Source organism: Scardinius erythrophthalmus (genome assembly GCF_964197995.2).
Source record: "Scardinius erythrophthalmus genome assembly, chromosome: 23".
Lineage (NCBI taxonomy): Eukaryota > Metazoa > Chordata > Actinopteri > Cypriniformes > Leuciscidae > Scardinius > Scardinius erythrophthalmus.
The window spans coordinates 27,972,467-28,000,156 of record NC_138243.1 but is presented as its reverse complement, the minus strand read 5'-3'; the positions used below and the strand labels follow the sequence as shown (position 1 = coordinate 28,000,156).

The following is a 27,690-nucleotide window of genomic DNA, read 5'->3' as shown; positions in this document are numbered from 1 at the left end:
GTTTAAAGCAACACCAAAAATCACATTCAATCTTTCTGAGGAAATCATTGAGTTAATGATTAAAAAACATTCCTTTGTGTTTCGTCTTTTACTGGTCATATGCTGCTCTTGTTTGCTTTGGTATTCCAAATGTTTGCTTATAGTAAAATATTTTCTGTTGCAAATGTATTTTTTATGTACAGATTTAAATTCCCTCATAATCCGGGTTAACAATTTCAACATGCTTTCACAGTATCATGTTTTTGGAACACTTTTCGGTGTGTTTTTATAGTTAAAACAATATTGAAAATCACTCCTTTTTGGGAAAGCCTGCGAGTTAATGATTGAAATTTGATTTTTTTTTTCTTTCGTTTATGCTGCTCTTGTTTACTTTGGTATTTCAAATATTTCTTCAAAGTAAATCATTGTTTGTTTCAAGGGAAAATTGACTGCACAGCTTAACATTTCTTCACTTGATAATTCCAAAATGGTTTTACGTTTTTTTTTAAACACTCTCATATGTATTTTGACAGTATTTCTTGTCTCTGAGTGTTCAGGAACCTGTTGACCTCTCTGTGCAGGGGTCAGGTGCCTGCCGAGGCAGAAAACAATTACTTGGGAATCGCCAAAACACTGGAAATGTACGGAGTGGATCTGCACCCTGTGTTTGTAAGTAGAGTCCGCTAGCGTCAATGATATTTATCTTTTCCGTCACTAATTTAATTCTTTGCATTTCTCCTCTTAACTGCATGAGTTTCTTTGTTCTGCTGAACACAAAAGAAGATATTTTGAAGAATGTTGGTGACCAAACAGTTGATGGACCCCATTGACTTCCATAGTATGGAGAAAAAAAAGAATACTATGGAAGTCAGAGGGGACCAGCTACTGTCTGGCTACAAACATTCTTCAAAATATCTTCTTTTGTGTTCAACAGAACAAAGAAACTCATACAGGTTTAAAACAAATTGAGGGTGAGAAAATGATGACCGAATTTTTATTTTTGGGTGAACTATCCCTGTAAATGTATTGCATATGTGTCTTTTCAGGGAGAAAAACAATCGGAGTACTTCCTGGGACTGACGCCTATTGGGGTTGTGGTTTACAAAAACAAAACGCAAGTCGGGAAATATTTCTGGTAGGTTGATGTTTAAACTGAATTTTTAACCTATTAAAGGAATAATTCTCCCAAAAAAAGAAAATGATGTCAGCAGTTACTCGCTCTCATGTCATTCCAAATCCGTATGGCTTTTTTTTCTTCCTCATGAGTCCCATTTAGCAGCTTAAATTTGGGTCTGTTCCTCTCATAAAGCTGACTTTGACTTCTTTAGAAGACTTGGAATTTAGTGCACGATTTCTATGATACATTTATGATTCTTGTGCATCCTTTTTGAAGCTTGAAGCCTCATTCACTCTCATTGTAATGGCATGGAACATAACTGTTTATTGAAACAAAAAATCAATTTTTAAATTTTTGGGTGAACTATTCCTTTAAACTTATTATATAATTACTATTCACTCTGTCATTCAGTTTTGATTTATTTTTGTACACAATGTTAAAAAAAAATAACTTCTAACATTTGATTTTTCAGGCCTAGAATTACGAAAGTGTATTTCAAGGAAACACAATTTGAGCTGCGGGTTATGGGCAGAGATGTAAGTCTTCTTTTTAATAGAAAATCACAATAAATTATATAACAAATTATAGATGTGTTTCAGATGTGTGATCTCAAAATCCCTTTCATTTACATGCAAACATTGCATTATACTACCGCCCCGCACTAATCTGTTAAATGTGACTATAAGGCATGAAGATATTATAAACATTAACATCATGATTTTCTATATAGCGTTTTGAAACCATGTGTTTTGTGAGCGCTATAGAAATATATTTGGCTTGAAACTTTCCCTTCAGTGTTGAGCCTGTATTCAACAACACTATACTGAGACTTTGTTTCTCCATTCAAAGCAAGCAACAAAATTCATATAAAAAAACTGCTTTAATTTACTTTATTGCAACTGCTTCCATTAAATCGATTTCCCCCAATCCTGACCGCTGGGAGGAAGATCCTTCATGAGGAGTCAATGAAAATCCCATTATTGATCGAGTGTTATGACTGGCCTTAAGCTTCCTTGACCCGTTTCCTCCAGAGGTTAATTTAACCTGCGAGCGAAGACGTCTTCTCGTTCGAGGACTCTGCCCTTAATGACCCTCTTTACCTAACCTAGAGAGAACAGACTGACTAGAGCACATGACCACTGGTGATGGGACAACAGATATACAGTCAAACCATTGTGAAATTATTCAGACACCAGATATCATTTTTTATATTTTTTTTACTAGTGGGTCCAGGACACTATAGTTAATTTATGTAAGCGAGGATAGCAAAATAAAGAAAACTGTGACATATTATACCCAAAAATTCATCATACAATGACTACCAGTAAAATCTATAAACATTTGGGTCCAAAAATGATTCAGACACTTTGCCCTGATCATGTTTTGCTTAATGTTTTTTCTTTAATTGCTAATGCGACCTTTTTACACACAGACTGAACAAAATGAAGCATTGCTTTGTAATTGGTTGAGCTAAATTGGCATTATCTAATTGTGTAGTTAAATTTAACAGGTGACAGATATTCAACATAATTCATTTGTGAGACAGTCTAACAGAAGGATGGACAAAACCAGTGAAATATCAACTTCTTGTCATATTTTATTACCATTTTCTAAACTATAGCGAATAAACTGTGATATTGTGCGAAATGTTGAAGGTGTCTGCATAAATGTTGGTTTGACTGTACACATACAGATATCACAACTTCCTTGTTTCTTTGCAGTGTAATGAGACGTCGTTCTTCTTTGATGCTCCCAGTAAGACGGCCTGCAAGAACCTGTGGAAGTGCTGTGTGGAGCATCATACCTTCTTTAGGTAGAACAACCATTCTCTAAATGAGATCAAATGCAGGGTTATAATCGTCAGCTACATTTACATTTATGCATTTAGCAGACGCTTTTTATCCAAAGCAGTTCGTCAAGGAGCCAACAATATTCGTACGATACAATGGCTTAAGCAAGCTAGATGGGATGTGGGGAGGTTGGCAGTTCTCTCCACCAGAGAGGAATAGAGACTGTGAAAGTTTTCGAGAGTGAATTTTGGTCTCTCGTTCCAAAGGAACAATAAGGCGTCCCTCATTCAGTGACCTTAGCTGGCGGGAGGGAGTGTAAACTTGTAGGAGAGAATTGTGGGAGGTGCTGTTTCAGTGGTACTTCTGAATGCCAGTGTTAAAGGAGTAGTTCACTTTAAAATGAAAATTACCCCATGATTTACTCACCCTCAAGTCATCCTAGGTGTATATGACATTCTTGTTTCAGACGAATACAATCGGAGTTATATTAAAACATGTCCTGGCAAGCTTTATAATGGCAGTGAATGGCTGTTTCTGATTTGAGGTCCATAAAGTGCATCTCTCCATGATAAAAGTGCTCCAACGGCTCTGGCGGGTTAATAACCCAGCAAGCAATAGCCGTCATTTCACCGTCTAGGTTAACTATAGACCCGATGTAGTCCAGCTATAAGTAACACACTTCTAGACAAAATAACCTTGAATTTGATTACATGTCGCTTTTGGTAAAATAACTTGCGAGATGTACGATATTCCATCATGTAAGCAAAGTCAACAGTGATTACAAGGTGTTTGGTTTCATTTCTTTGACATGTTCTATGCATAGCCTGTGCGTCTATTCTTTGGCGATGGTTAGTCGTCTATTAAATTTTCACTGACAGCTTAAATTTTGCCTTGTTTTATCCCAGACATCTGGGCTGTGTTTGGACGGCTATTAGACGTCTTTTAAACGCAAAATTGCTTGCTGGGAAAGGCCTTCTGAAGCGAAGCGATGCGTTTGTGTAAGAAAAATATTCATATTTAAAACTTTATAAAGTAAAATAACTAGCTTCTGGCCAAACGAACATATGGATTTGACTTTAGTCTAAGCGCAACTTATGCGAGATATTTACGCTACGCCATGACGCGCTACGCTACTAAGTTGCGTAAGTTGCGCTTTAGGCGTAAGTAGACTGCGTATGTTCGTTAGGCCAGAAGCTAGTTATTTAACTTTATAAAGTTTTAAATATTAATATTTTTCTTACACAAATGCGTCGCTTCCCTTCAGAAGGCCTTTATTAAACCCCCCGGAGCCATGTGGAGCACTTCTATGATGGAGAGATGCACTTTTATAATGGAGAGATGCACTTTTATGAAGGATAGATGCACTTTTATGAAAGATAGATGCACTTTTATGATGGATAGATGCACTTTTATGAAGGATAGATGCACTTTTATGAAGGATAGATGCACTTTTATGAAAGATAGATGCACTTTTATGATGGATAGATGCACTTTTATGAAGGATAGATGCACTTTTATGAAGGATAGATGCACTTTTATGATGGATAGATGCACTTTTATGATGATAGATGCACTTTTATGATGATAGATGCACTTTTATGAAGGATGATGCACTTTTATGATGGATAGATGCACTTTTATGAAGGATAGATGCATTTTTATGATGGATAGATGCACTTTTATGATGGATAGATGCACTTTTATGATGGATAGATGCACTTTTATGAATGATAGATGCACTTTTATGATGGATACAGTAGATGCACTTTTATGATGGATAGATGCACTTTTATGATGATAGATGCACTTTTATGAAGGATGATGCACTTTTATGATGGATAGATGCACTTTTATGAAGGATAGATGCATTTTTATGATGGATAGATGCACTTTTATGATGGATAGATGCACTTTTATGAATGATAGATGCACTTTTATGATGGATACAGTAGATGCACTTTTATGATGGAAAGATGCACTTTTATGATGGATAGATGCACTTTTATGAAGGATAGATGCACTTTTATGATGGATAGATGCACTTGTATGATAGATAGATACACTTTTATGGACTTCAAAACAGAAACAGCCATTTACTGCCATTATAAAGCTTGGACATTTTTTTTATATAACTCCGATTGTATTCGTCTGATAGAAGAATGTCATATACACCTAGGATGGCTTCAGGGTGAGTAAATCATCGGCTAATTTTAATTTTTGGGTGAACTAACCCTTTAAAGTCTTAAATTTGATTCTGGCGACAATGAGGAGATTGTAAATATTTTAATGAATTAAAATAGATGACAAAAACACTTTAAAGTTTTAACTAAAATTAAAATGAAACAGAAAATATATATAAAAAAGATCTCATTCAAAATAAGGTAATATATCAATGATACTAAAAATTACACCAGTTCAAACAACCTCATGCCCTTTAAAAACATCTTAATCCTGTCTAAGCTTCTTGTTTTAGTGCAGAAAGCCAAAAGCGCTCCGTCCTGTACGTTCTCACAGAGAAACGCTGTGAACTCAAGGGCCCTTCAGATTCCCGGGGCTTTACTGAGGCTCTCGTTTTCGGGGGCTGTTCTCCAATCCTCCCCTCGTCGCCTGGCGCGCTCAGAGTCGTCTCTGGTGTTTATTTCATCAGAGCGCTCCCAGAAGAGCTTTACGCCGCACAGAATGCAGGAGACTGGAGATTTCAGCTGGTAATCCGCGTGTGAAACTTAAGATCGGGAAACACAAAGAGCGACGGGAGAGAGATTTAGATACGTTACATGCACACCTCCAAACTGTGTGAACAAAATACTAACATTTATTAGAATTATTGCTAACATCTTACAGTAAGTTCCCATTTGCTAACATCAGTTAATGCATTAGCTTACATGTCTCAGTAAAAATGCAATTGTTCATTGTTTGTTCATACACAGTTCATGGATGTTGAAATTAACATTGACTTAAGATTAATAAATAGGTAACACTTAACAATAAGATTCGTTAGTTAATATTAGTTAACTATATTAGTTAACATGAAGTAATAATGAACTGCACGTATACAGCATTTATTAATCTTTGTTAATGTTAATTTCAACATTTACTAATACTTTATTAAAATCTTGTTAACAATAGTTAATGCACATAATAATGAACAGCTGTATTTTTATTAACTAACATTAACAAAGATTAACAAATACAGAAACGAATGGATTGCTCATAGTTCATGTTAGTTAATACATTAACTAATGTTAACTAATGAACCTTATTGTAAACTGTTACCAATAAATGCCATAGAAGTATTGTTCATTCATTGTTAGTTCATGAATCCTTATTATAAAGTGTCACTGTATTGTTAGTGTTGTTTACTATTGCTATTGTTCACATAACTTGTGCAGAGCTCAGTGGCAAACCTTGCTTGAACCGTTGAGCTGAAACAGGACTGTCCGGACTTCAAAAACAAGCCAAATCATGTTCTGTCATCTTAACACAAAGATCTCTGAATGTTTTATCCAGTAATAGCACAGTCTTGTACAACATGCATTAGATCTAGTCTGATCTCTCATTATGGTTTGGCTTTTAATTTCTCTGCTGGTTGGGATGTGTGTTTTATCAGAGCTGCATGTTTCCAGCTTTGGAATTTTAATGAGAGGAAAGCTCTCCTTAACACTCGTTCTGTAATTTACCTCATTAAAATATGGGTGTAAACAACAGATTTGCTCCACAGATGTTTGAAAGGAGCATCCATGTTTCATCAGAAGTACAAATTAAAAGGAGAATGGATAAATACATAAAAGCCTGTAAATTAAAGCTTTCTTGTTCATCTAAATTACAGAATGCCAGAGAACGAGTCTAATTCGCTTACAAGGAAACTGTCCAAATTCAGCTCTCTGGGCTCGAAGCATCGCTACAGGTTAGTAAAAGAGAAATGAAATGAATTCAGAGGGGTATTTTTAAAGATTTTATTCAGCAAGCATGCATTGAACTGATCAAAAGTGACAGTAAAGATTTTTATAATGTTACAAAAGATTTCTATTTCAAATAAACGCTGTTCTTTTGAACTTCCTATTTATCAAAGAATCCTGAGAAAAATAAAGGATCACCGTTTTCACACAAATATTAAGTAGCACAACTGTTTTCAACATTGATAATATTTCAGCAAATCATCATATTAGAATGATTTCTGAAGGATCATGTGACACTGAAGACTGGAGTAATGATGCTGAAAATTCAGCTTTGATCACAGGAATAAATTACTTGTTACAATAAATTCACATAGAAAACAGTTATTTTAAATTGTAATAATATTTCACTGTTTTTACTGTATTTTTGATCAAATAAATGCAGCCTTGGTGAGCAGAAGAGACTTTTGTCAAAAACATTAAATAATCTTACCAACCCTAAACTGTGTAGAAGCAGTCATACATCTATAGTCAGATAAAAACACACGAGTTAATGAGAAATTACATTCAATATGTACAGACAGAGATATTAGTCACAGACAGTGATATAATGCTGAATGTCTATTAAACAGCAGTGACTCATGTCCTTTATTCTCTGGGTTTAGTCATTAAACAAACTAGCTTGAACGGCGGCGTCACATCCATCAAATGTGGGCCAAACTCAAAAGAAAAGAAGGTCAAATAATTGGCAAATTGACAGCACCTTTGCAACACTGAATCAACCACTAAACACCAGTTTTAAAAGGAACAGTTCTCCCAAAATAATTTATTTAATTTCATACAGGTTTGGAACAACATGCTTTTTATTTTTTACCTTTAATGACGTGTATTTTTACAGTGATGCAGGAAGACTTGAATCTTAATGTGTGTTTCTGCTTCTAGTGGAAAAACTGCAACGCAAATAGTAAGAGAGCCGTCTGTGACTCTCCCTCGACCCGACCTACAGGTGATCCGAACCCGCAGCAAGACCTACCAGAAGAGAAGCGCACCGCCTGCAGGTCAGATGCATTTACTGTTACACTCGTCTAACATCATGTGCTCTGAGACAACCAAACACACACTACACCCTAGCAACTACCTGACAACCACACAGAACACCCTAGCAACCACACACTACACCCTAGCAACTACCTGCAACCACACCACACACTAGTAACTATCTAACAACCACACCACACACTAGTAACTATCTGACAACCACACCAGTAACTATCTGACAACCACACCACACACTAGTAACTATCTAACAACCACACCACACACTAGTAACTATCTGACAACCACACCAGTAACTATCTGACAACCACACCACACACTAGTAACTATCTGACAACCACACCACACACTAGTAACTATCTGACAACCACACCAGTAACTACCTGACAACCACACCACACACTAGCAACTACCTGCAACCACACCACACACTAGTAACTATCTGACAACCACACCAGTAACTATCTGACAACCACACCACACACTAGTAACTACCTGACAACCACACCACACACTAGCAACTACCTGAAAACCACACACCACACCCTAGCAACCACACCACACACTAGTAACTATCTGACAACCACACCACACACTAGTAACTACCTGACAACCACACACTACACACTAGCAACTACCTGAAAACCACACACCACACCCTAGCAACCACACACTACACCCTAGCAAGTACCTGACAACCACACAGAACACCCTAGCAACCACACACTACACACTAGCAACTACCTGAAAACCACGCACCACACCCTAGCAACCACACACTACACACTAGCAACTACCTACAACCACACAGAACACCTTAGCAACTACCTGACAACCACACACTACACCCTAGCAACTACCTGCAACCACACCACACACTAGTAACTACCTGACAACCACACCACACACTAGTAACTACCTGACAACTACACACTAGCAACTACCTGAAAACCACACACCACACCCTAGCAACCACACACTACACCATAGCAAGTACCTGACAACCACACAGAACACCCTAGCAACCACACACTACACACTAGCAACTACCTGAAAACCACACACTACACCTTAGCAACTACCTTGCAAACCACACCACACACTAGTAACTACCTGACAACCACATACTACACCCTAGCAACTACCTGCAACCACACCACACCCTAGCAACTAACTGCAACCACACACTACACACTAGCAACTACCTGCAACCACACAAAACACCTTAGCAACTACCTGGCAAAACACACACTACACCCTAGCAATTACTTTGCCATCACACAGACCACCTTAGCAACCACACAGAACAACACCCTAGCAACTACTTAGCCATCACACAGACCACCATGGCAACCACACAGAACAACACCCTAGCAACTACCTAGCAACCACACAAGCAACCTATCACTAGGTACCACACAAGACACGCTAGCAACCACATAAAACACTCAAGCAACTACCTAGAAACCATACAAACACTTGAACTTTAACTACATAGCAACCACACAGAACAGCCTGGTAACTGCATGGCAACCACACAAAACACTCTAGCAACTACCTAGCAACCACAAAGAACACACTGGTAACTATCTAGCAATCACACAAAACACCTTAGCAACCACACAGAATACCCTAGCAACAACCTAACAGCCATACAAAACAGAGTAGCAACTACTTAGCAACCACACAAAACACCCTGGTAACTATCCATCATCTGTACAGAACACACTGGTAACTGCATAACAACCACACAAAACACCCTAGCAACCACAGAGAATACCTTAGCATCTACTTAGCAACAGTACAAAACCCTAGCAAGTACCTATAACCATACAAAACACACTAGAAACTACTTAGCTACCACACAGAACACCCTAGCAACTACCTGGCAACCACACATAACACCCTAGCAACCACACAGGATATCCTAGTAGCTATGTAACAACCCCACAGAACACCCTAGCAACTACGTGACAACCACACAGCATACCCTAGCAACTATCTATTAACTGCACAGAACACCCTAACAACCACACAGAATACTCTAGCAACTATCTATTAACCACACAGAACACCCTAACAACCACACAGAATACCCTAGCAGCTGCGTAGCAACAGTACATAACACTAGCAACTACCTAACAGCCATACAAAACACACTAGCAACTACTTAGAAACCACACAGAACACGCTAGCAACTACATGGCAACCACACAGAACACCCTAGCAACCACACAGAACACCCTAACAACTACCTGGCAACCACACAGAACAGCCTGGAAACTGTATAGCAACACCTCCTCATGGCAGGATTGCAGTGAATATCTCCATTCACAATTGTATAATACAGTCATGTTGTTGGACATTGACAACTGTTTGGACTCGTACAACGAAACCTTAAAAGAAACCCTGAGTGTCACATGACCTGCAGCTCAGGTGTGCGATCGGTCAGTTTGGTTCCACCTGAGCTGGTAAAACCACCTTCACTTCAGCGCTCCACAGGCATGTGATTGAGATCAACACTGTTGCTGCTCGGCTGAGACAGGAATGTGTGTGTGTGAAGCGAGTCGCACCTGACCTCCACGCATGAGCTCAAACGCAGCTCCATTGTTCTGTTCAAACGGCCTTCAGACGGCAATCTCTTGACACAACAGAGGAAAGCCGTGAGAGGCGGATACAGATGGACTCAGCCAGTGTGATTAGGGGTTGTTCTGGTTAACTGGACGGAGACGCTAACATCAGATTGATGTCTCTGGCCACAATAGCACTCATGTTTCGGAAATATGTGCTTTAGGACGGACCAACGGAGGCCAGACGGTCACAAAGAGCGAGAGCCACTCCAAAACTACTGCACTTACACCAGTCAAGAGGTATTAAACTCCTTCATTCAGCCAACTAGAGACTGTTTTATTGTTCTTAAACGGCAAACAATGACTTTCTTCCTCAAAACACTCTGAAATGAGGTCTCAATTGTTTCTCATAGGCCGCATTTACACTGCAGGTCTTGATGCCCAATTTAGATTTTTTTGATGACCAGCTTACATCTATTAAAAGTGACCCATATCTGATATTTACATTCACTATACACTTGCCGAAACAAGGCAAGTAGATGTACTGACCCGGAAAAGCTTAGGCCAAAAAGGAAGTAAAAACAGCGCAGATGAAATGATAATACAAGCTTTTGCTTTAAAGGTCAGCAAAACATTGGGTTGAGCCTCCATTGCACCATTAAAAAGTCATGTGATCGCGATTGGTGTCCACCGGCACCAAACGAGTCGCATTGATGGGAATATCCGATCTGTCCGCTTACATGGCAGACGCAAATACACGTATCCGATTCATATCAGATTTATTTCCTCATTTGAATGAGGCCTGAAACCAATTTGAGAATATCCGAATCCAGGTGCTTTTTTCTTGATAACATGTTTGTGGGTCAAAGCCGATCTGTGCCACCGATGCGGCCGCATCAATGATATCAATAGATGCTGTGCTGAATTTCCTGCTTCTAAGGCCCTGTTTCCACCTGGTATTAAGATGTTTTGGTCGATCGGATCACAAGTGGACGACTCTAAATACGGGTGTAAACGGGGTCTAAAACGCTTTAAGCTCGTCCACTTTCTGCCACATCCAGAGGGAGTGGAAAACACATTAGACTGGATTGCTTTCGTAGTGTAAACGCTCATGTGGTCGAATGTGTTCAAACAGCCACTAAAGGTCGTCTTCTCTCCGTCTACTGACCGAATGAGTGAACATTATGGGAAGAGCGCTAGTCAGACGGGATTTAAACTTTATCGGACCCAAGTTTGGTTTGAAGATGAGAAACGTACCAAACACAATGTTCTCTCACCATTCCTGATTTCTAACACACACTCACAGCGTTCGGCTGATCTCGCGGCTCAGAGCAGAAACTAAAGCTGATGTTTTCTGTCGTCTCCAGGCGGGTTCATATGTAAATTGCGTGAGCTTATTTTGTCCATTAGATCGAAAGATCTGAAAAACCCCATACATTTACCCTCCCCTCGAAGAAATCAGAACAGAAGTGTTTGAAAGTGGACAGAAGAGACGGATTAAAACACCAGGTGTAAACGGGAATGTGTCTCCCTCGTCTACTTGTGATCCGATCGAACAAAACATCTCAATACCAAGTGTAAAACAGGGCCTAAGATCTCATTTTAGAGTGTTTTTTAGAGAACAGGATTCTGTGAAATAGTCAAACATGCTTTTTGCAAACTATCACGTCAACATTCAGCATCGTGTTTCATTGTATTTTCCCAAAGTCCCAATGCAAAGACAGACAGCACTTCAGACCAGCAGAACAAGCCCAGTGCACCATGGGAGGAAGACGCCCCACAGAGGTACAGTCCTGATCATGATTATGTGTTCAGAAGTTAAAGGGCACCTATTATGCCCCTTTTTAGAAGATGTAATATTGGTCTTGGGTGTCCCCAGAATGCATTTGTGAAGTTTCAGCACAAAATACCCCACAGTTAATTTATTATAACCATTTGAAAATGTCATTTTTGGGGCCTGTTTTAAAAAGAGCCGTTTTGGCGTCTACCACTTTAAATGTAAATGAGCTGCATATCCCCGCCCTGCTGCTGGACCCAGATGATGAAGAGACTCCGGCACAGAATAAGCACGAATGAGAATGGACTAAACGTCTCGGAATGGTTATTTGATACATTTATGTACTTACAAAGTTTTAATCGCGTCCCCTTTGCCATTATGGATGTGCAACACACACACACACACACACGAACTGTGATAACGTTCGCGCAATTTTTTGAAACTACACACACACACACACACACACACACACTACTGTGATAACGTTTGTTAAGTACGAACGATTTATTTATTTATTTCTTAAGGGGAGGGAGATAGACGTTTATATAGCCTACTGTCTATGGAGATAGAGCAGACCTTAATTTATTTACATTTGTAAATGCTACAAAAAAATGCCTACATGACATAAAACTGTCTGACGTTGTTTGTTGAGACATCCTATGACGACGACAATAAATAGCTTTAGACGCATTTGTTGTTGAACTGGCTGACATCGATTGAAATGACTATTTGCTCATAAATCATAAAATACACTTACTTCTGGAGGTGACGTTGGATCGCGAACAGTAGGCAACGATCCACACTTGAGGATTAACTTTGACCCTCGTTCACTAAACAGTCAGTCAGAAAATGAATCTCGTATTTAGGAAGTTTAAGTGATGCCTTTTCTTCATAAATAAAATCCATCCGCTGCGTTTTCAGTGGCTCTAATGTCAGTGAAGACTAGTATGTCCATTCTTACATCCCACAACAGAACACCTACACTTCTTAGGAGACATTACCGGCTGTCGTTGAAACAATCGAGGATGCAGATCACCGAGGGCGGGGTCTATGCCAAAACCAGATGTCAATCAAATCACGTCGGTGGGGCTTAGCGCTTTTCTACGTCACAGTGAGGAAAATCTAGAACAGGGTGTTCTGAGACAGTGCTTATGATTTATTGAGATAGTAAAAAAACTACTGGGTGGATTTTTATCATTCTAGGGTGGTTTTGCTCACACACTGCCAACACACATTTATGTTCAAACACCATGTAAAAGTGAATTTTGCATAATAGGTGCCCTTTAACAATATATCAGGTTTATTTACCATGGTACTCTTATATTCATATTAGACTTTAGGATATTTTGGTGAGGATATTATAAATTTTTATTCTGCTTTAAGTTTTAATTTTTAAGTTTAAATATTTAATTTATTTGCCAAGGCAACATTTCTAAGTTTTTCATCTAATATTTATATTTTATTTTATTCCAATCCAATTTTTTTTCAGTTACAGAAAACATTTTTTAAATAGTTTTAGTTAACAGTAACTGTGTTATTTTAGTTTTATTATAGTTGTATTAATATTGCCTTTTATTTTTATAATTTTAGTTTTCATGTTAATTTTGTTGTTTTTGTTTGTTAATAATTCGTTATGTGCTTATGTAATTTTATTATATATATTTTTTTTTAAATATTGCTATTTAGGTTCATTTAGTTTTATTTCAGTTTTAGGTTTAGTTTCCAGTTAATAATTTTAGTGCTTCAACACAAACTTCTTTCAGTTTATTGCCAAAGCAACATTTCTAATTTTCAAGTTTTTCCACTAATATTTATATTTTATTTTATTTCAGCTATATTTTAATGAACAGAAATGTTTTTAATAGTTTTAGTAAACGATGATAACCATGAATAACACTGATTGATATTCATGAACTGTGATATTTGATGGTATTCCACCCTCACATAAACAAACTAATGCCACTGTAGTCTTTGCTTCTGTTTTCTGTGCATTCTTGTCCTCTCTAATCTGTCCTGTCTTTGTTTTTCCTCAGCGGACTGTACAACTCGGCCAGTGAGCGGAACAAATCTCCCAAATTCCCAAAAGCTCACAGACGTTCACCCTCAGGGGGCAGCGAGAACGAGACGTCCCACTCGGCCCGCCGCAGGTGTGCGCTCATGTGCTCAAGGGTGCACCATTGTGTTCACATGCATTTCCTTTCTGCATTAAGACTCATTTATGACATGAGCTGTGTCCGAAATCACCCCCGATACCCTCATTCACTAATCCCTACATTACTCCACTAATATAGTCCACTTGAAGGAGTGAATGAAAGCCAGTGAGTGAATTCGGACACTGAGTCGCCGGAAGGGCTGCCGCTTTTGCGTGGTTTGTGCTGTTTAATAATCACTTGAAACTTAGCAAACTGACAACTCCAGTAGTAATGGAAACTGGAAACTAGCATCTATAAACTTTAATTGTGACCCTGGACCACAAAACCAGTCACATGGGTCAATTTTTTAAAATTGAGATTTATACATCATCTGAAAGCTGAATAAATAAGCTTTCCATTCATGTAAGTTAGGATTGGTTTGCTAGGATAGGACAATATTTGGCCGAGATACAACTATTTGAAAATCTGGAATCTGAGGGTGCAAAAAAATCAAAACATTGAGAAAATCACCTTTAAAGTTGTCCATTTATGTTCGCGATTGTGCTGCATTCACTCACAAAAATACATGTTTTATATATTTACAGTAGGAAATTTACAAAATATCTTCATGGAACATGATCTTTACTTAATAACCTAATGATTTTTGGCATAAAAGACAGATCGATCATTTTGACCCATACAATGTATTGTTGGCTATTGCCACAAATATACCCGTGTGCTTTTGTGATCCAGGGTCACAATTAATAAGCAATAAAAAGTAAGTTATACCTATGTGATATTACGCTGTACCCACATTGGACCAGCGGTTTGGAAAATGTATCTTCTGGGTAGACGTGGGAATTCATTCGCCACGCAACACTCACAGTGCATTATGGGTATTCTTTAGCCGTTGAACGTACACTCGTTATTGTGGTGCATTATGGGATTTAAAGAGTGCACTCGATAACGTCCACTATGGTTTCATACACTACTACAAATGGTTGTCCTCTCAAATAGTGCCCTATTTACGGGTATAGGAGCGATTCCGGACACAGCCCTTGAGTCTTAATGCAGTTCGAGGAGTCTTTTGAACATCAACACCGAGGCTGTGTCCGATGCCTTATCACACAGTAACTTCACAGGCAGCGTTTTCACACGAAGGTTCCTCACGAAACGGACAGATTTCAGAATGGTTTAATGACCTGCAGCACATTAGAACACAACATTTGTTGAAAACTAAGCAAATAATTTAATTTCTACAATAGTATTTTCTCGCTAGAGATCACATCAGAAGTGGAAAATGTCCATTTACACACAACTTTCAGATGCCATCTTTACTTTTTAGCTCAACTGTCACAGAATAGAAAACACAGGATTGTGGGATATCAGATGAAGGTATCTCAGGAGACAGAAAGTTAAGCTAACATTGGATCCGTCCTCTCTTGGAAAGAGAGTCTTCTCTGAATCCAGATGCATTTGCTCCCTCTAGTGGAAATAAAATGGAGCAAACGTCCTTTGTACTACGAAGCTAAACACAAGGAGTCGCATCTGAATAATTCCTTTAGTCCGTTTAATAATTGATAACACCCTGAATATGTTACAAATGGCATCATGTAAACATGATTTGACATTTCTAGAATGATTCTTTTTCAGCTAAAGTCTCATTGTCTGGAAGTAAAGGAGCTGAAAGTTACTCTACACTCTCAAACATAAAGGTTTTTTATTGGCATTGATGGTTCCATGAAGAACATTCCATGGAATCTTTCCATTTTTTTAAAGGTTCTTTACCTTTAAAATGTTCTTCACACAAATAAAAGTTCTTTTGGGAACCAAAAATTCTAAAACGCCCTTTCGGAACCTTTATTTTTAAGAGTAGTAGGTCTGAGTTCTTAGTTTCGCACGTGAGGAACTGATGAAACAATGGCTGAGGATAAATAAATACTGATAAATCCTCCAAGCATCGCAGGCGTTTGTGTCTGTCTGTCTGTCAGAGATGATAAAACGGTCAGTGTTTCTCTTTAAACGCCCTTCCTTGTGTTGTTTCTCCAGGAGAGGTCAAACCACTGACGACCCACAGGCCAACAAGCAACACAGGAGGAGGTTCACTTCTATTCACTCGCTCCTTTACTTTTCAGCTGATTCACAACTAATATAATATTGCAAAAAGGAAACAAACAGTGTTTGGTGTCTCACGGCTCGTTGTTTTTCTGATATATAAGTTTGTCACTGGCTGTTTTATTTTATGTATTTATTTACTGAATTTTGAGGCAAAATGCAGAATGAATCATGTTAAACAGCTGAGTGTGAATCACAGTTTTTGGGAGATGAAAGCACATCAGATTCACCCAAATATTTAATAAATGACCATGCATGTAGATGGAGATGTGTAATTTTTTTATTTTATAAAGAAGGGGTCATACTCAATTATTTTTAAAAACATCTCATTTGGAGCTCAGATGCCATTTTTAATCTTGTATTATGATTTTTTGTTTCATTTTGTTTTTGCAAAACTGATGTTGATAAACATTCTAGAATGATCCAGGAATGTGTGTCCCTCTTTCGTTCTGTCCTGTCACCTTTTGACCCCTCTGATTTGCCCCTTTAGATCCCGTTCCCGTGGCAACACCAGCAGCGGCAGCGAATCCGAGAATTCCAACAGGGAACATCGTAAAAAAAGAAACCGGTGAGTGAATCCGCTGAGCTTTCGGGACGGTGAAATTCAGAGGGCTGCTGTCCTGATGCTCTCGTCAAATATATGCACAGTATAAATTATGCAGTTTATGGTTTTAATGGAAATTGGGAAAGTCTTTGGGAAAAGCAGGGCATCTTTTCTGTCTGAAACTGAAAGAAAGCATGAATTTGAATGACAGTCTCAGTGCATTCACTAGTAAATCTCTGTAATAAATGTGTGTGTGCGCTGCAGGTCCCGTCAGGAGAACGAGATGGTGGATTCTGGTCCGCAGTGGGAGGTTGTGCTGCGCAGACAGAAAGAAAAAACACCAAACGATCCCAACCATCGCCGCTCACGGCACCGCTCACGATCGTAAGCGTGAAATTATTAACCCTGTTACTGATCATTTAGTTTCTATGGAAAGGCTATTGAACCTTTAGACAAAAAAAAAAAAAAAAATCCATATGTTTTATTCGTCGACTATCATATTTGATACATCAGCCTTTAATATAGTATGATATAGTGAGAATATGGAGGAAAAAAATCCTCTATTTTTATTCAGAAGTCCAAACTGAGTAAGAATATGCAGTTGCTGATGTGTATATGGCTAAAAAAGTAAGATATTCTGATAGCTTGTATTGTAAATCAATGCAATCTTTATAACAGTATAGCTGATTACTTAAATAAAATGTCTATACATATCTACGTATATTTTCACTCTCAATCATATGTCTCAATCATATATTTTCACTTTCAATCATATGTCTTGGTAAGATGATATTTAAATGCTCAGTTTTATGATCAAAGCTCTGTATTTTCAAAGCATATAATGTAATGCAGTGCAACTGTTATATATTCAATGGAACTGATGGATCATATTTTATACTCACATGATTTTTCTATAAAATGATGAATGGATAATTAAGTCAAGTTCAGTTGCTTCAGTCCAGTAGGTGTCCATATTGAAATATTACTAGCAATATAAAAGTTATTCTTACATCTACTTTTTAAAATCAATAAAGATTTCACAGCAAAAAGACCTGAAGATGGACATTTTTACAAGGCTTTTAGTGGCTAAAAAAAGTCTAAACTTTCTAAAGGCAAGTAGATTGTGTGCAACAGTTTTTTCAGCAAAGTTTTGATCATGTTGGTTATTCAGAGGCCTTCGATTTGTACATATCAATTATGATACAGTAGATTTATAGGGTTGAATAATTATAAATCTATGATATGATCTACGTCTTATGCCAGTCTTTGAACTTTCTCTTGACGTAGACGAAGCCCTGACGTTCAAGCTAAAGAGCAGCTCTGGAAACACATCCAGTGAGTTTAACGTCACTCTCATCACATTATTAGTGTTATTAATAAATCAATCTTCGGTGATGATCATTTTATGTTTGTGAACAGGAAGGACCTGATCGATCCTTCCGGTCTCTCTGAGGAGCAACTGAAGGAAATTCCGTACAAGAAAGTGGAGTGAGTCAAATCAAACTGTCCTATGACGTGCTAACCTACAATTGTCAGGTTGATATTGTCAGATAAAAATTTTTTTACTTGCATGAAACAAGTTCATTTAGATGTTACCACGTAAACTATTTACCATATCCGAAAAAACTTTGAATGTAGCCGTTAAAAATTAAATTAAATTCACTTTTATTTGTATAGCGCTTTTCATAATACATATTGTGAAAAGCAGCTTTACAGAAAATGCATGCGTCTACATTACAATTTAGAGTGATCTGTTATCAGAGGTGACTGTGTCCAAGTTATGGATTTCAAAAATGTACATATACAAATCACACAGTCGGCTAATAATGTATTAATTTAAACAATGTATTAATTTAAGGCAGAAACAATGAGCTCACAATGTTTGTTAACCAAGGATTAGGATATACAGACTTTTTTTGCCTTGGTGAAAAAGAAAAAAAAATCCTGCAAATGTAATTCCTGTGTAAATACATTTATACCGCATCACATTAATATATTACTTAATTAAACCGCTGTGAAACTTGTCTTTTGACTTCAGATGCTCCATTCCGCTTTGCGATGAAAAGTTCATTTATTTTATTTTATTGTGATTTAATTAAGATGAAAGAATGACTTTTCTAGAATCAATGTTAAATTAAATAATTTTAAAATATTAAAAATAATTTAGTTGCAGTATATGTGTGAAACCATTCAAGAGCGAATGGGAAACTATCATTATATATGGACTGATTATTAGAGCCCGACCGATATATCGGCAGGCCGATATTATCGGCCGATATTAGGCATTTTCAAAACTATCGGTATCGGCATTTATAACGGCCGATAAATTAATATTTCAAAAATAAAATAAAAACGGACAAAACACCCTTCAACCATGTTATGAGGGTTGCCGTTGTATAGTTTGTCCACCAGAGGGCACTCTACACCGTCCCTGTTGGCAACACTCGTGTATAACGTGCCACACATTCAGCAACCTGCTGATCCAGCCCGAGTCGGGCAGAGAGAACCGCGAGTGAGATCAGCGGTGAAGTGTGTTCATGGTGAGTTGGTCACGACTCACGAGACATACATTGCTTGAATAACAATTAAAAGAACATCCCTATCAGTTCTCTTAACTCAAATAAGGATGACAAATTTCGTGACTCATGTCCAGTTTTGCTGCGGTTAAATAAGCCGAGAGTGAAGCGGAACAACGCGACGTAGGCTATATTCACATAAAATGTTAACACTGCAGTTCACAAAAGTTCATAATGTGCATGTGCTTTAATGCTTTGTCGGTTAAACATTTAATTTTAAATACTGATGCGCTGTTCTAACGTGTGCGTTTCTCAGCGCGTACATGTGAAGCTCACATGCACTAAAAGCCTTTCTACCAGCGCCTTTCTACAAGTTATCTTTCGAGTATTATTGTGCTAATACTGTTAAATACACACAAGATTTACATAAACAATGTCGGTTGTCCGCTTGTCAAATGCGTGTACATTAGACGTGTCGTGCTCAGCTCTTTAACAGACAGTATCAATTGTAAACACATTGCCGCTTGTCCTTAAAGGGATAGTTCACCCAATAATAAAAATGATCTCATTATTTACAGGCACTCTAATGTTGTTCCAACTGTATTAATTTCCTTCTAATATTTTTCTAATATTAATAGTTTGAAGAATGTGGGTAACCAAACAGTAGCTGGTCCCCATTGACTTCCAAAGGAGAAAAATATACTATGGAAGTCATTGGGGGGTGGGCGATATCTCGATATTTACGATATATCGAGATATTTTTTAAACTCGATATGGATTTTGACATATCGTATATATCGATATATTGTTTATATTTAATTCTGATTTCGCCAATTTGCTTGTTTGCCTTCTCTGTGCTGTGCTCGCCCCCGCCCTCGCGTGTTGTCTCATTCAAGTCCCCCGAGTCCGGTCAGGCACATCAATCTTTCCCCGCCCAGCGAGTGCTTGAAGTGCGTCAGAAACAGTGCGCGCGCGATCAGTTGTTGTTGGTATTTTTTTGTGTAGCGTCGCCTCTCGCCGCATTGCTTTTGTTTGAGGGCGCTTAACACTCACACTTAACATGCTCCCCTAGAAACGGGCCTGGCAGCTCGCGCCAGCTCTAGACACGTTGAAAGTTTCCTGATTGTGACGGATGGCCGAATTTACATGACACATTATAAATTAGCATTAGCCTAAGTTACCTATTCTGCTATATACAGTGCCGAAAAGAAGAGAAGAAGATAAAGGTGGATAAAGACAGAGGTAAAGTGATGTAATGAATGAACAGTTTATCTAATTGCATAGTAGTCAGATACTATAATTTAATGGCAGTTATTTTTACCTTAAACTTTATGCTAGCAGTTGTTCTGAGTTCCCCAGAGGCCCCAGACAGTGTTATTTTGTAACAATCATGTCAATTTTTAGATGCATTTTTATCACTTTTTTTTTTAATTAATGTTTTACTCTACAGTTGTGCAGTTTTTGGGGGATATATGGCATTTTTTTTATTTATTTGCCAAAATTAGTAATGATATTTCTATACAGGTTTATTAAAAATAGTACAATATGTATTATTTCTTCCTTTATTTTACAGTTAAATTATTATTTTTGTATACAGGGATTTTTTTTTTTTTATGCTGCAGAAGCACTTTGTTCCTACATGAACAGCCTACCTATTTGCACTTCAATAAAAAAAGACTGTGGTATTTGGCATATTTGTTTTTGCAGTAGTTTTTGGGGGGTTATTTTTCCTGTAAAGATATCGAGATATATATCGTATATCGAGATATAGCAAAATATATCGAGATATATTTTTTGCTCCATATCGCCCAGCCCTAGGGGTACATCAACTGTTTGGTTACCCACATTCATCCAAATAACTTATTTTCAACAGAAGAAAATTTGAATTTGAATTTGTTGTCAATTTGAATGTGAAATTGTTGTTTTTGTTCAAAGGACTAAACGTTTAGTCTTAAAAAAAATCTTAAGTTTGTATTTTTATACATTTTATTTATCAGAACTTTAATATATTTTGATGTTCCTCTGTTCTGTTGTGACAATACAAGAAACAAGTTTCTTTTTAAAATGCATTATCATATTATTTTAGTTAAAACTCATAAATAACTACAAATAACTAATGTTAGGGAAATTTGTTAATGTTTTGTTGCGCGTTTCTGAAAAAAAATATATATATATCGTCCGATATATCGGAATATCGGATTTTAAAACCAACAAATATTTGTACCGGTATCAGCCTTCAAAGTCCTTTATCAGTCGGGCTCTAGTACCCATCAAAAGTTTGTACACACCAATTGTAAAGTGTGTCCAAACTTACTGTACTATAATACACACATAAATAATATTGCTACTGTATTATAATATACACATAAATAATATCGGCCGATATATCGGTATCTGGCTTTTTTTTATCGGTATCGGCATCGGCGCCAAAAAATCCATATCGGTCGGGCTCTACTGATTATATATGGACTTTGTCTATTTCGAAATAAAATAAAATAAAAAACATCATGAAACATCAAATATTTCCACAAATAACACCCCAAATTGTTATATTTGATAACACGGTTGCAAACATGTATGCAAAGAATGTTTGTTGGAGCGTTAAAGTGGGCATCTTCGGATGGTTCAGATCTCATGTGAGTGACAGGTTGTCCCGCCCTCGCTAGTGAACACGCCATCAGAGAAGAGAAGAGATGTCGCTGCAAGAGAGAGGGGAAGATATTCTCTTTAAAGATTACGAGGCACATGAATAATAAAAAAATAAAAAAGATGATGTCTGTCAGAGTGGAAAAATCCCCAGTGCAGTAACCCGGAAATTACGCTTTTAAAGACTAGGGCCCATGGTACAAAAATGCAAACCACTGCATGTATCTCGTTTCAGGACACAAGGTGACCCAATCAAGATCCGCCATTCACATTCTCCCAGGAGCTTCCGGCAGTTTCGGCGCTCCCACTGTTCGGATGGCGAGAGGTCTGTGCTCTCCGAGGTCAAGTAAGTCCTGAGCGCTCAAAAGGATTTTTCATACTCACTCACTGTCACTGTTCTTCATTTTATTCATGTTCTTGATTTTGTTTTGGGCTCTACTAGAATAGGTTTTCATGCTTAAATGTTAAAAAAAAAACATTATTTTCCTCATATTCTCCATTGTTGCAGCTCCTCTCTTCCAAGTCTGTCAGTAACGCTCTGAGGGATCCAGGGTGGAAAAAACAGCAGCTGCATCCGAAATCGCATACTTTACCCTATATAGTAGGCGAAAAACATTATAGGCCCTATTTTAACGATCTAAGCGCATGGTCTAAAGCGCATGGCGCAAGTTCACTTTGGGCGTGTCCGAATACACTTTTGCTAGTTTACCGATGGGAAAAATGGTCGGCGCTCCCGGCGCATGGTCTAAAAGGGTTGTCCCTATTCTCATAATGAGTAATGGGTGTGTTTTGGGATTTACATGTGTTAAACCAATCAGAGTCTCATCTCCCATTCCCTTTAAATGCCAGTTGCGCTCGCGTCATGGCGGATTCGCTATTTACATGACGGAATTTGATAGTGGAAAGACCGAACGCGTCTCCAGAGCGCAAACGGATCTGCTCGTGCGCGAGGTTAAAGTGCACAAGCAGAACATCTACAGGACAAGCCGGATTCACCATATCTTTATGTACACAATAATAATCTTTTACATTGTAATCCTGTTTTATCAAACAGCAACATTACACACTAAAGAAAGATGAACATGTGAAAAAGCATAATAGGTCCTTTTTAATGCTCTTTCCACTTCTTGATCCCTGCAGCTCTCGGACGGATCTGGTTCCTCCTCTCCCTGTGACCCGCACCGCAGACGTGCCCGGCTCCAGCGCGACCCCTGCGCAGGTCAGACGCCCTCCTTTCTTCATTACTGCAAACGCCGCCTTAATTATTTAACTCGTGAATATTAACCTTTAGAGTCAGAGTCACAAAGACTATATAATATTCTGTCATTTCTGATGAGTTTCTTTGGGTTTTAAAAGACAATTAATTGCACTGACACTACAGTTCAACTAAACTTAAACTGAATTGAGCTGAATGATTTCTGAAGGGTCATGTGACACTGAAGACTGGGGTAATGATGCTGAAAATTCAGCTTTGATCACACAGGAATAAATTACATTTTAAAATATATTAGAACAGAAAACTATGGAAGCTTGTTTCCGCCACAGAATAATAACATGCAATTGCAATTGCGAGTTTATATCACACAATTCTGAGAAAATATGCCAGAATTGCAAGATATAAACTCGCAATTGCATGTTATAAAGTCAGAATTGTGAGTTATAAAGTCAGAATTGCGAGATATAAACTTGCAATTGCATGATATAGTCAGAATTGTGAGCTATAAAGTCAGAATTGCATGTTATAAAGTCAGAATTGCGAGATATAGTCAGAATTGCATGATATAAAGTCAGAATTGCGAGATATAGTCAGAATTGCATGATATAAAGTCAGAATTGCGAGATAGTCAGAATTGCATGATATAAAGTCAGAATTGAGAGATATAGTCAGAATTGCATGATATAAAGTCAGAATTGTGAGCTATAAAGTCAGAATTGCATGTTATAAAGTCAGAATTGCGAGATATAAACTCACAATTGCATGTTATAAAGTCAGAATTGCGAGATAGTCAGAATTGCATGATATAAAGTCAGAATTGAGAGATATAGTCAGAATTGCATGATATAAAGTCAGAATTGTGAGCTATAAAGTCAGAATTGCATGATATAAAGTCAGAATTGTGAGATATAAACTCACAATTGCATGTTATAAAGTCAGAATTGCGAGATATAGTCAGAATTGCATGATATAAAGTCAGAATTGCGAGATATAGTCAGAATTGCATGTTATAAAGTCAGAATTGTGAGTTATAAAGTCAGAATTGCGAGATATAAACTTGCAATTGCATGATATAGTCAGAATTGTGAGCTATAAAGTCAGAATTGCATGTTATAAAGTCAGAATTGCGAGATATAGTCAGAATTGCATGATATAAAGTCAGAATTGCGAGATATAGTCAGAATTGCATGATATAAAGTCAGAATTGCGAGATATAGTCAGAATTGCATGATATAAAGTCAGAATTGCGAGATATAGTCAGAATTGCATGATATAAAGTCAGAATTGTGAGCTATAAAGTCAGAATTGCATGTTATAAAGTCAGAATTGCGAGATATAGTCAGAATTGCATGATATAAAGTCAGAATTGCGAGATATAGTCAGAATTGCATGATATAAAGTCAGAATTGCGAGATAGTCAGAATTGCATGATATAAAGTCAGAATTGAGAGATATAGTCAGAATTGCATGATATAAAGTCAGAATTGTGAGCTATAAAGTCAGAATTGCATGTTATAAAGTCAGAATTGCGAGATATAAACTCACAATTGCATGTTATAAAGTCAGAATTGCGAGATATAGTCAGAATTGCATGATATAAAGTCAGAATTGCGAGATATAGTCAGAATTGCATGTTATAAAGTCAGAATTGCGAGATATAGTCAGAATTGCATGATATAAAGTCAGAATTGCGAGATATAGTCAGAATTGCATGTTATAAAGTCAGAATTGCGAGATATAGTCAGAATTGCATGATATAAAGTCAGAATTGCGAGATATAGTCAGAATTGCATGATATAAAGTCAGAATTGCGAGATATAGTCAGAATTGCATGATATAAAGTCAGAATTGCGAGATATAGTCAGAATTGCATGATATAAAGTCAGAATTGTGAGCTATAAAGTCAGAATTGCATGTTATAAAGTCAGAATTGCGAGATATAAACTCACAATTGCATGTTATAAAGTCAGAATTGCGAGATATAGTCAGAATTGCATGATATAAAGTCAGAATTGCGAGATATAGTCAGAATTGCATGATATAAAGTCAGAATTGTGAGCTATAAAGTCAGAATTGCATGTTATAAAGTCAGAATTGCGAGATATAAACTCACAATTGCATGATATAAAGTCAGAATTGCGAGATATAGTCAGAATTGCATGATATAAAGTCAGAATTGCGAGATATAGTCAGAATTGCATGATATAAAGTCAGAATTGCGAGATATAGTCAGAATTGCGAGATATAGTCAGAATTGCATGTTATAAAGTCAGAATTGCGAGATATAAACACAATTGCATGTTATAAAGTCAGAATTGCGAGATATAAACTCACAATTGCATGATATAGTCAGAATTGCGAGATATAGTCAGAATTGCATGATATAAAGTCAGAATTGTGAGATATAAACTTGCAATTGCATGTTATGAAGTCAGAATTGTGAGTTATAAAGTCAGAATTGCGAGATATAAACTTGCAATTGCATGATATAGTCAGAATTGTGAGCTATAAAGTCAGAATTGCATGTTATAAAGTCAGAATTGCGATATATAGTCAGAATTGCATGATATAAAGTCAGAATTGCGAGATATAGTCAGAATTGCATGATATAAAGTCAGAATTGTGAGCTATAAAGTCAGAATTGCATGTTATAGTCAGAATTGCGAGATATAAACTCACAATTGCATGTTATAAAGTCAGAATTGCGAGATATAGTCAGAATTGCATGATATAAAGTCAGAATTGCGAGATATAGTCAGAATTGCATGATATAGTCAGAATTGCGAGATATAGTCAGAATTGCATGATATAAAGTCAGAATTGTGAGCTATAAAGTCAGAATTGCATGTTATAAAGTCAGAATTGCGAGATATAGTCAGAATTGCATGATATAAAGTCAGAATTGCGAGATATAGTCAGAATTGCATGATATAAAGTCAGAATTGCGAGATATAGTCAGAATTGCATGATATAAAGTCAGAATTGCGAGATATAGTCAGAATTGCATGATATAAAGTCAGAATTGTGAGCTATAAAGTCAGAATTGCGAGATATAGTCAGAATTGCATGATATAAAGTCAGAATTGTGAGCTATAAAGTCAGAATTGCATGATATAAAGTCAGAATTGCGAGATATAGTCAGAATTGCATGATATAAAGTCAGAATTGCGAGATATAGTCAGAATTGCGAGATATAGTCAGAATTGCATGTTATAAAGTCAGAATTGCGAGATATAAACACAATTGCATGTTATAAAGTCAGAATTGCGAGATATAAACTCACAATTGCATGATATAGTCAGAATTGCGAGATATAGTCAGAATTGCATGATATAAAGTCAGAATTGTGAGGTATAAACTTGCAATTGCATGTTATGAAGTCAGAATTGTGAATTATAAAGTCAGAATTGTGAGATATAAAGTCACAATTGCATGTTATAAAGTCAGAATTGCGAGTTGATTTAGTTGCAATTCTAAGTTTATATCTCGCAATTTTGACTTTATAACATCCAATTGTGACTTTATATCTCGCAATTAAATAAAGTCGTATAATTGTAATATTATTTCACAATACTACTGTTTTACTGTATTTTTGATCAAATAAATGATTATTTGGTGAGCAGAAGAGACTTGATCTTTCAAAAACACAGTCATATAATCAGTGTCTGATGTTTCCCACTGTAACGTGTGCCTGTTTTTGTTTTGTTCCTTTCAGAAGAAGAAAGGCTCCAAAGACACTCTCTCGGAGAGCTCTGAACAGGACACTAAAAGCACCGCCAAGGTGGTGAAGACCGTACACACATCTCGAGTCAAAGCAGAAACGTGAGCGGATCTCACAGTCGACGCGTCAGGGACGAGCGGAAGCACGAAACACTAAAGTGATCCAGATTCACGGACACCCTCAATGAAACATCTTTCATAAATCAGCTTAATTCTACAGTAAAACATATTTCTTCACATGGTCTAGAGTCTCCTGTGAAATTAGATTAATTTCCTACTGACAATCAAATGAAGGATGGTGGACCGTTGTATAGTTCACACGACTCAGTCTGATATTGTCGCGAACAATATCTTTTGAACACATTTTCGTACAGTATTAAACGTCTGTGAGCTAAATCAGCATGTGGGAATGGTGGTAAACAGTGCTTTGTATTATTAATATTAATGTTGTTCGTTGTGTCCTCAGATTTTAGAGTCAGCTCTGCTGTAGGAAATGTTGCTGCTGTATTTCTATTTTTGTTTTTGCACAATAATGTAGACACTCATTTCTGTTTAAAAAAATCACTGTAACTAAACTGGAAGCTCAAATTCTTGTCAATAAAGACATTGCATTACATTC

General features: G+C 37.2%; 1 protein-coding gene across 1 annotated transcript in view; it reads left to right on the top strand.

The window, feature by feature from the left end:
- epb41l4a (erythrocyte membrane protein band 4.1 like 4A) overlaps positions 1-27,690 on the top strand; it is a 64,000-nt gene extending 36,310 nt beyond the window's left edge. The window contains exons 7-23 of the mRNA XM_081354658.1: positions 561-648; positions 1,026-1,114; positions 1,569-1,632; positions 2,818-2,909; positions 6,713-6,790; positions 7,722-7,837; positions 10,630-10,705; positions 12,113-12,190; positions 14,216-14,329; positions 16,364-16,414; positions 16,920-16,997; positions 17,238-17,357; positions 18,261-18,308; positions 18,393-18,461; positions 22,371-22,481; positions 23,276-23,354; positions 27,067-27,690. Of these exons, the coding sequence (XP_081210784.1) occupies positions 561-648; positions 1,026-1,114; positions 1,569-1,632; positions 2,818-2,909; positions 6,713-6,790; positions 7,722-7,837; positions 10,630-10,705; positions 12,113-12,190; positions 14,216-14,329; positions 16,364-16,414; positions 16,920-16,997; positions 17,238-17,357; positions 18,261-18,308; positions 18,393-18,461; positions 22,371-22,481; positions 23,276-23,354; positions 27,067-27,177 (1,462 nt within the window). The 3' untranslated portion in view covers positions 27,178-27,690. The remainder of the gene's footprint in view (positions 1-560; positions 649-1,025; positions 1,115-1,568; positions 1,633-2,817; positions 2,910-6,712; positions 6,791-7,721; positions 7,838-10,629; positions 10,706-12,112; positions 12,191-14,215; positions 14,330-16,363; positions 16,415-16,919; positions 16,998-17,237; positions 17,358-18,260; positions 18,309-18,392; positions 18,462-22,370; positions 22,482-23,275; positions 23,355-27,066) is intronic.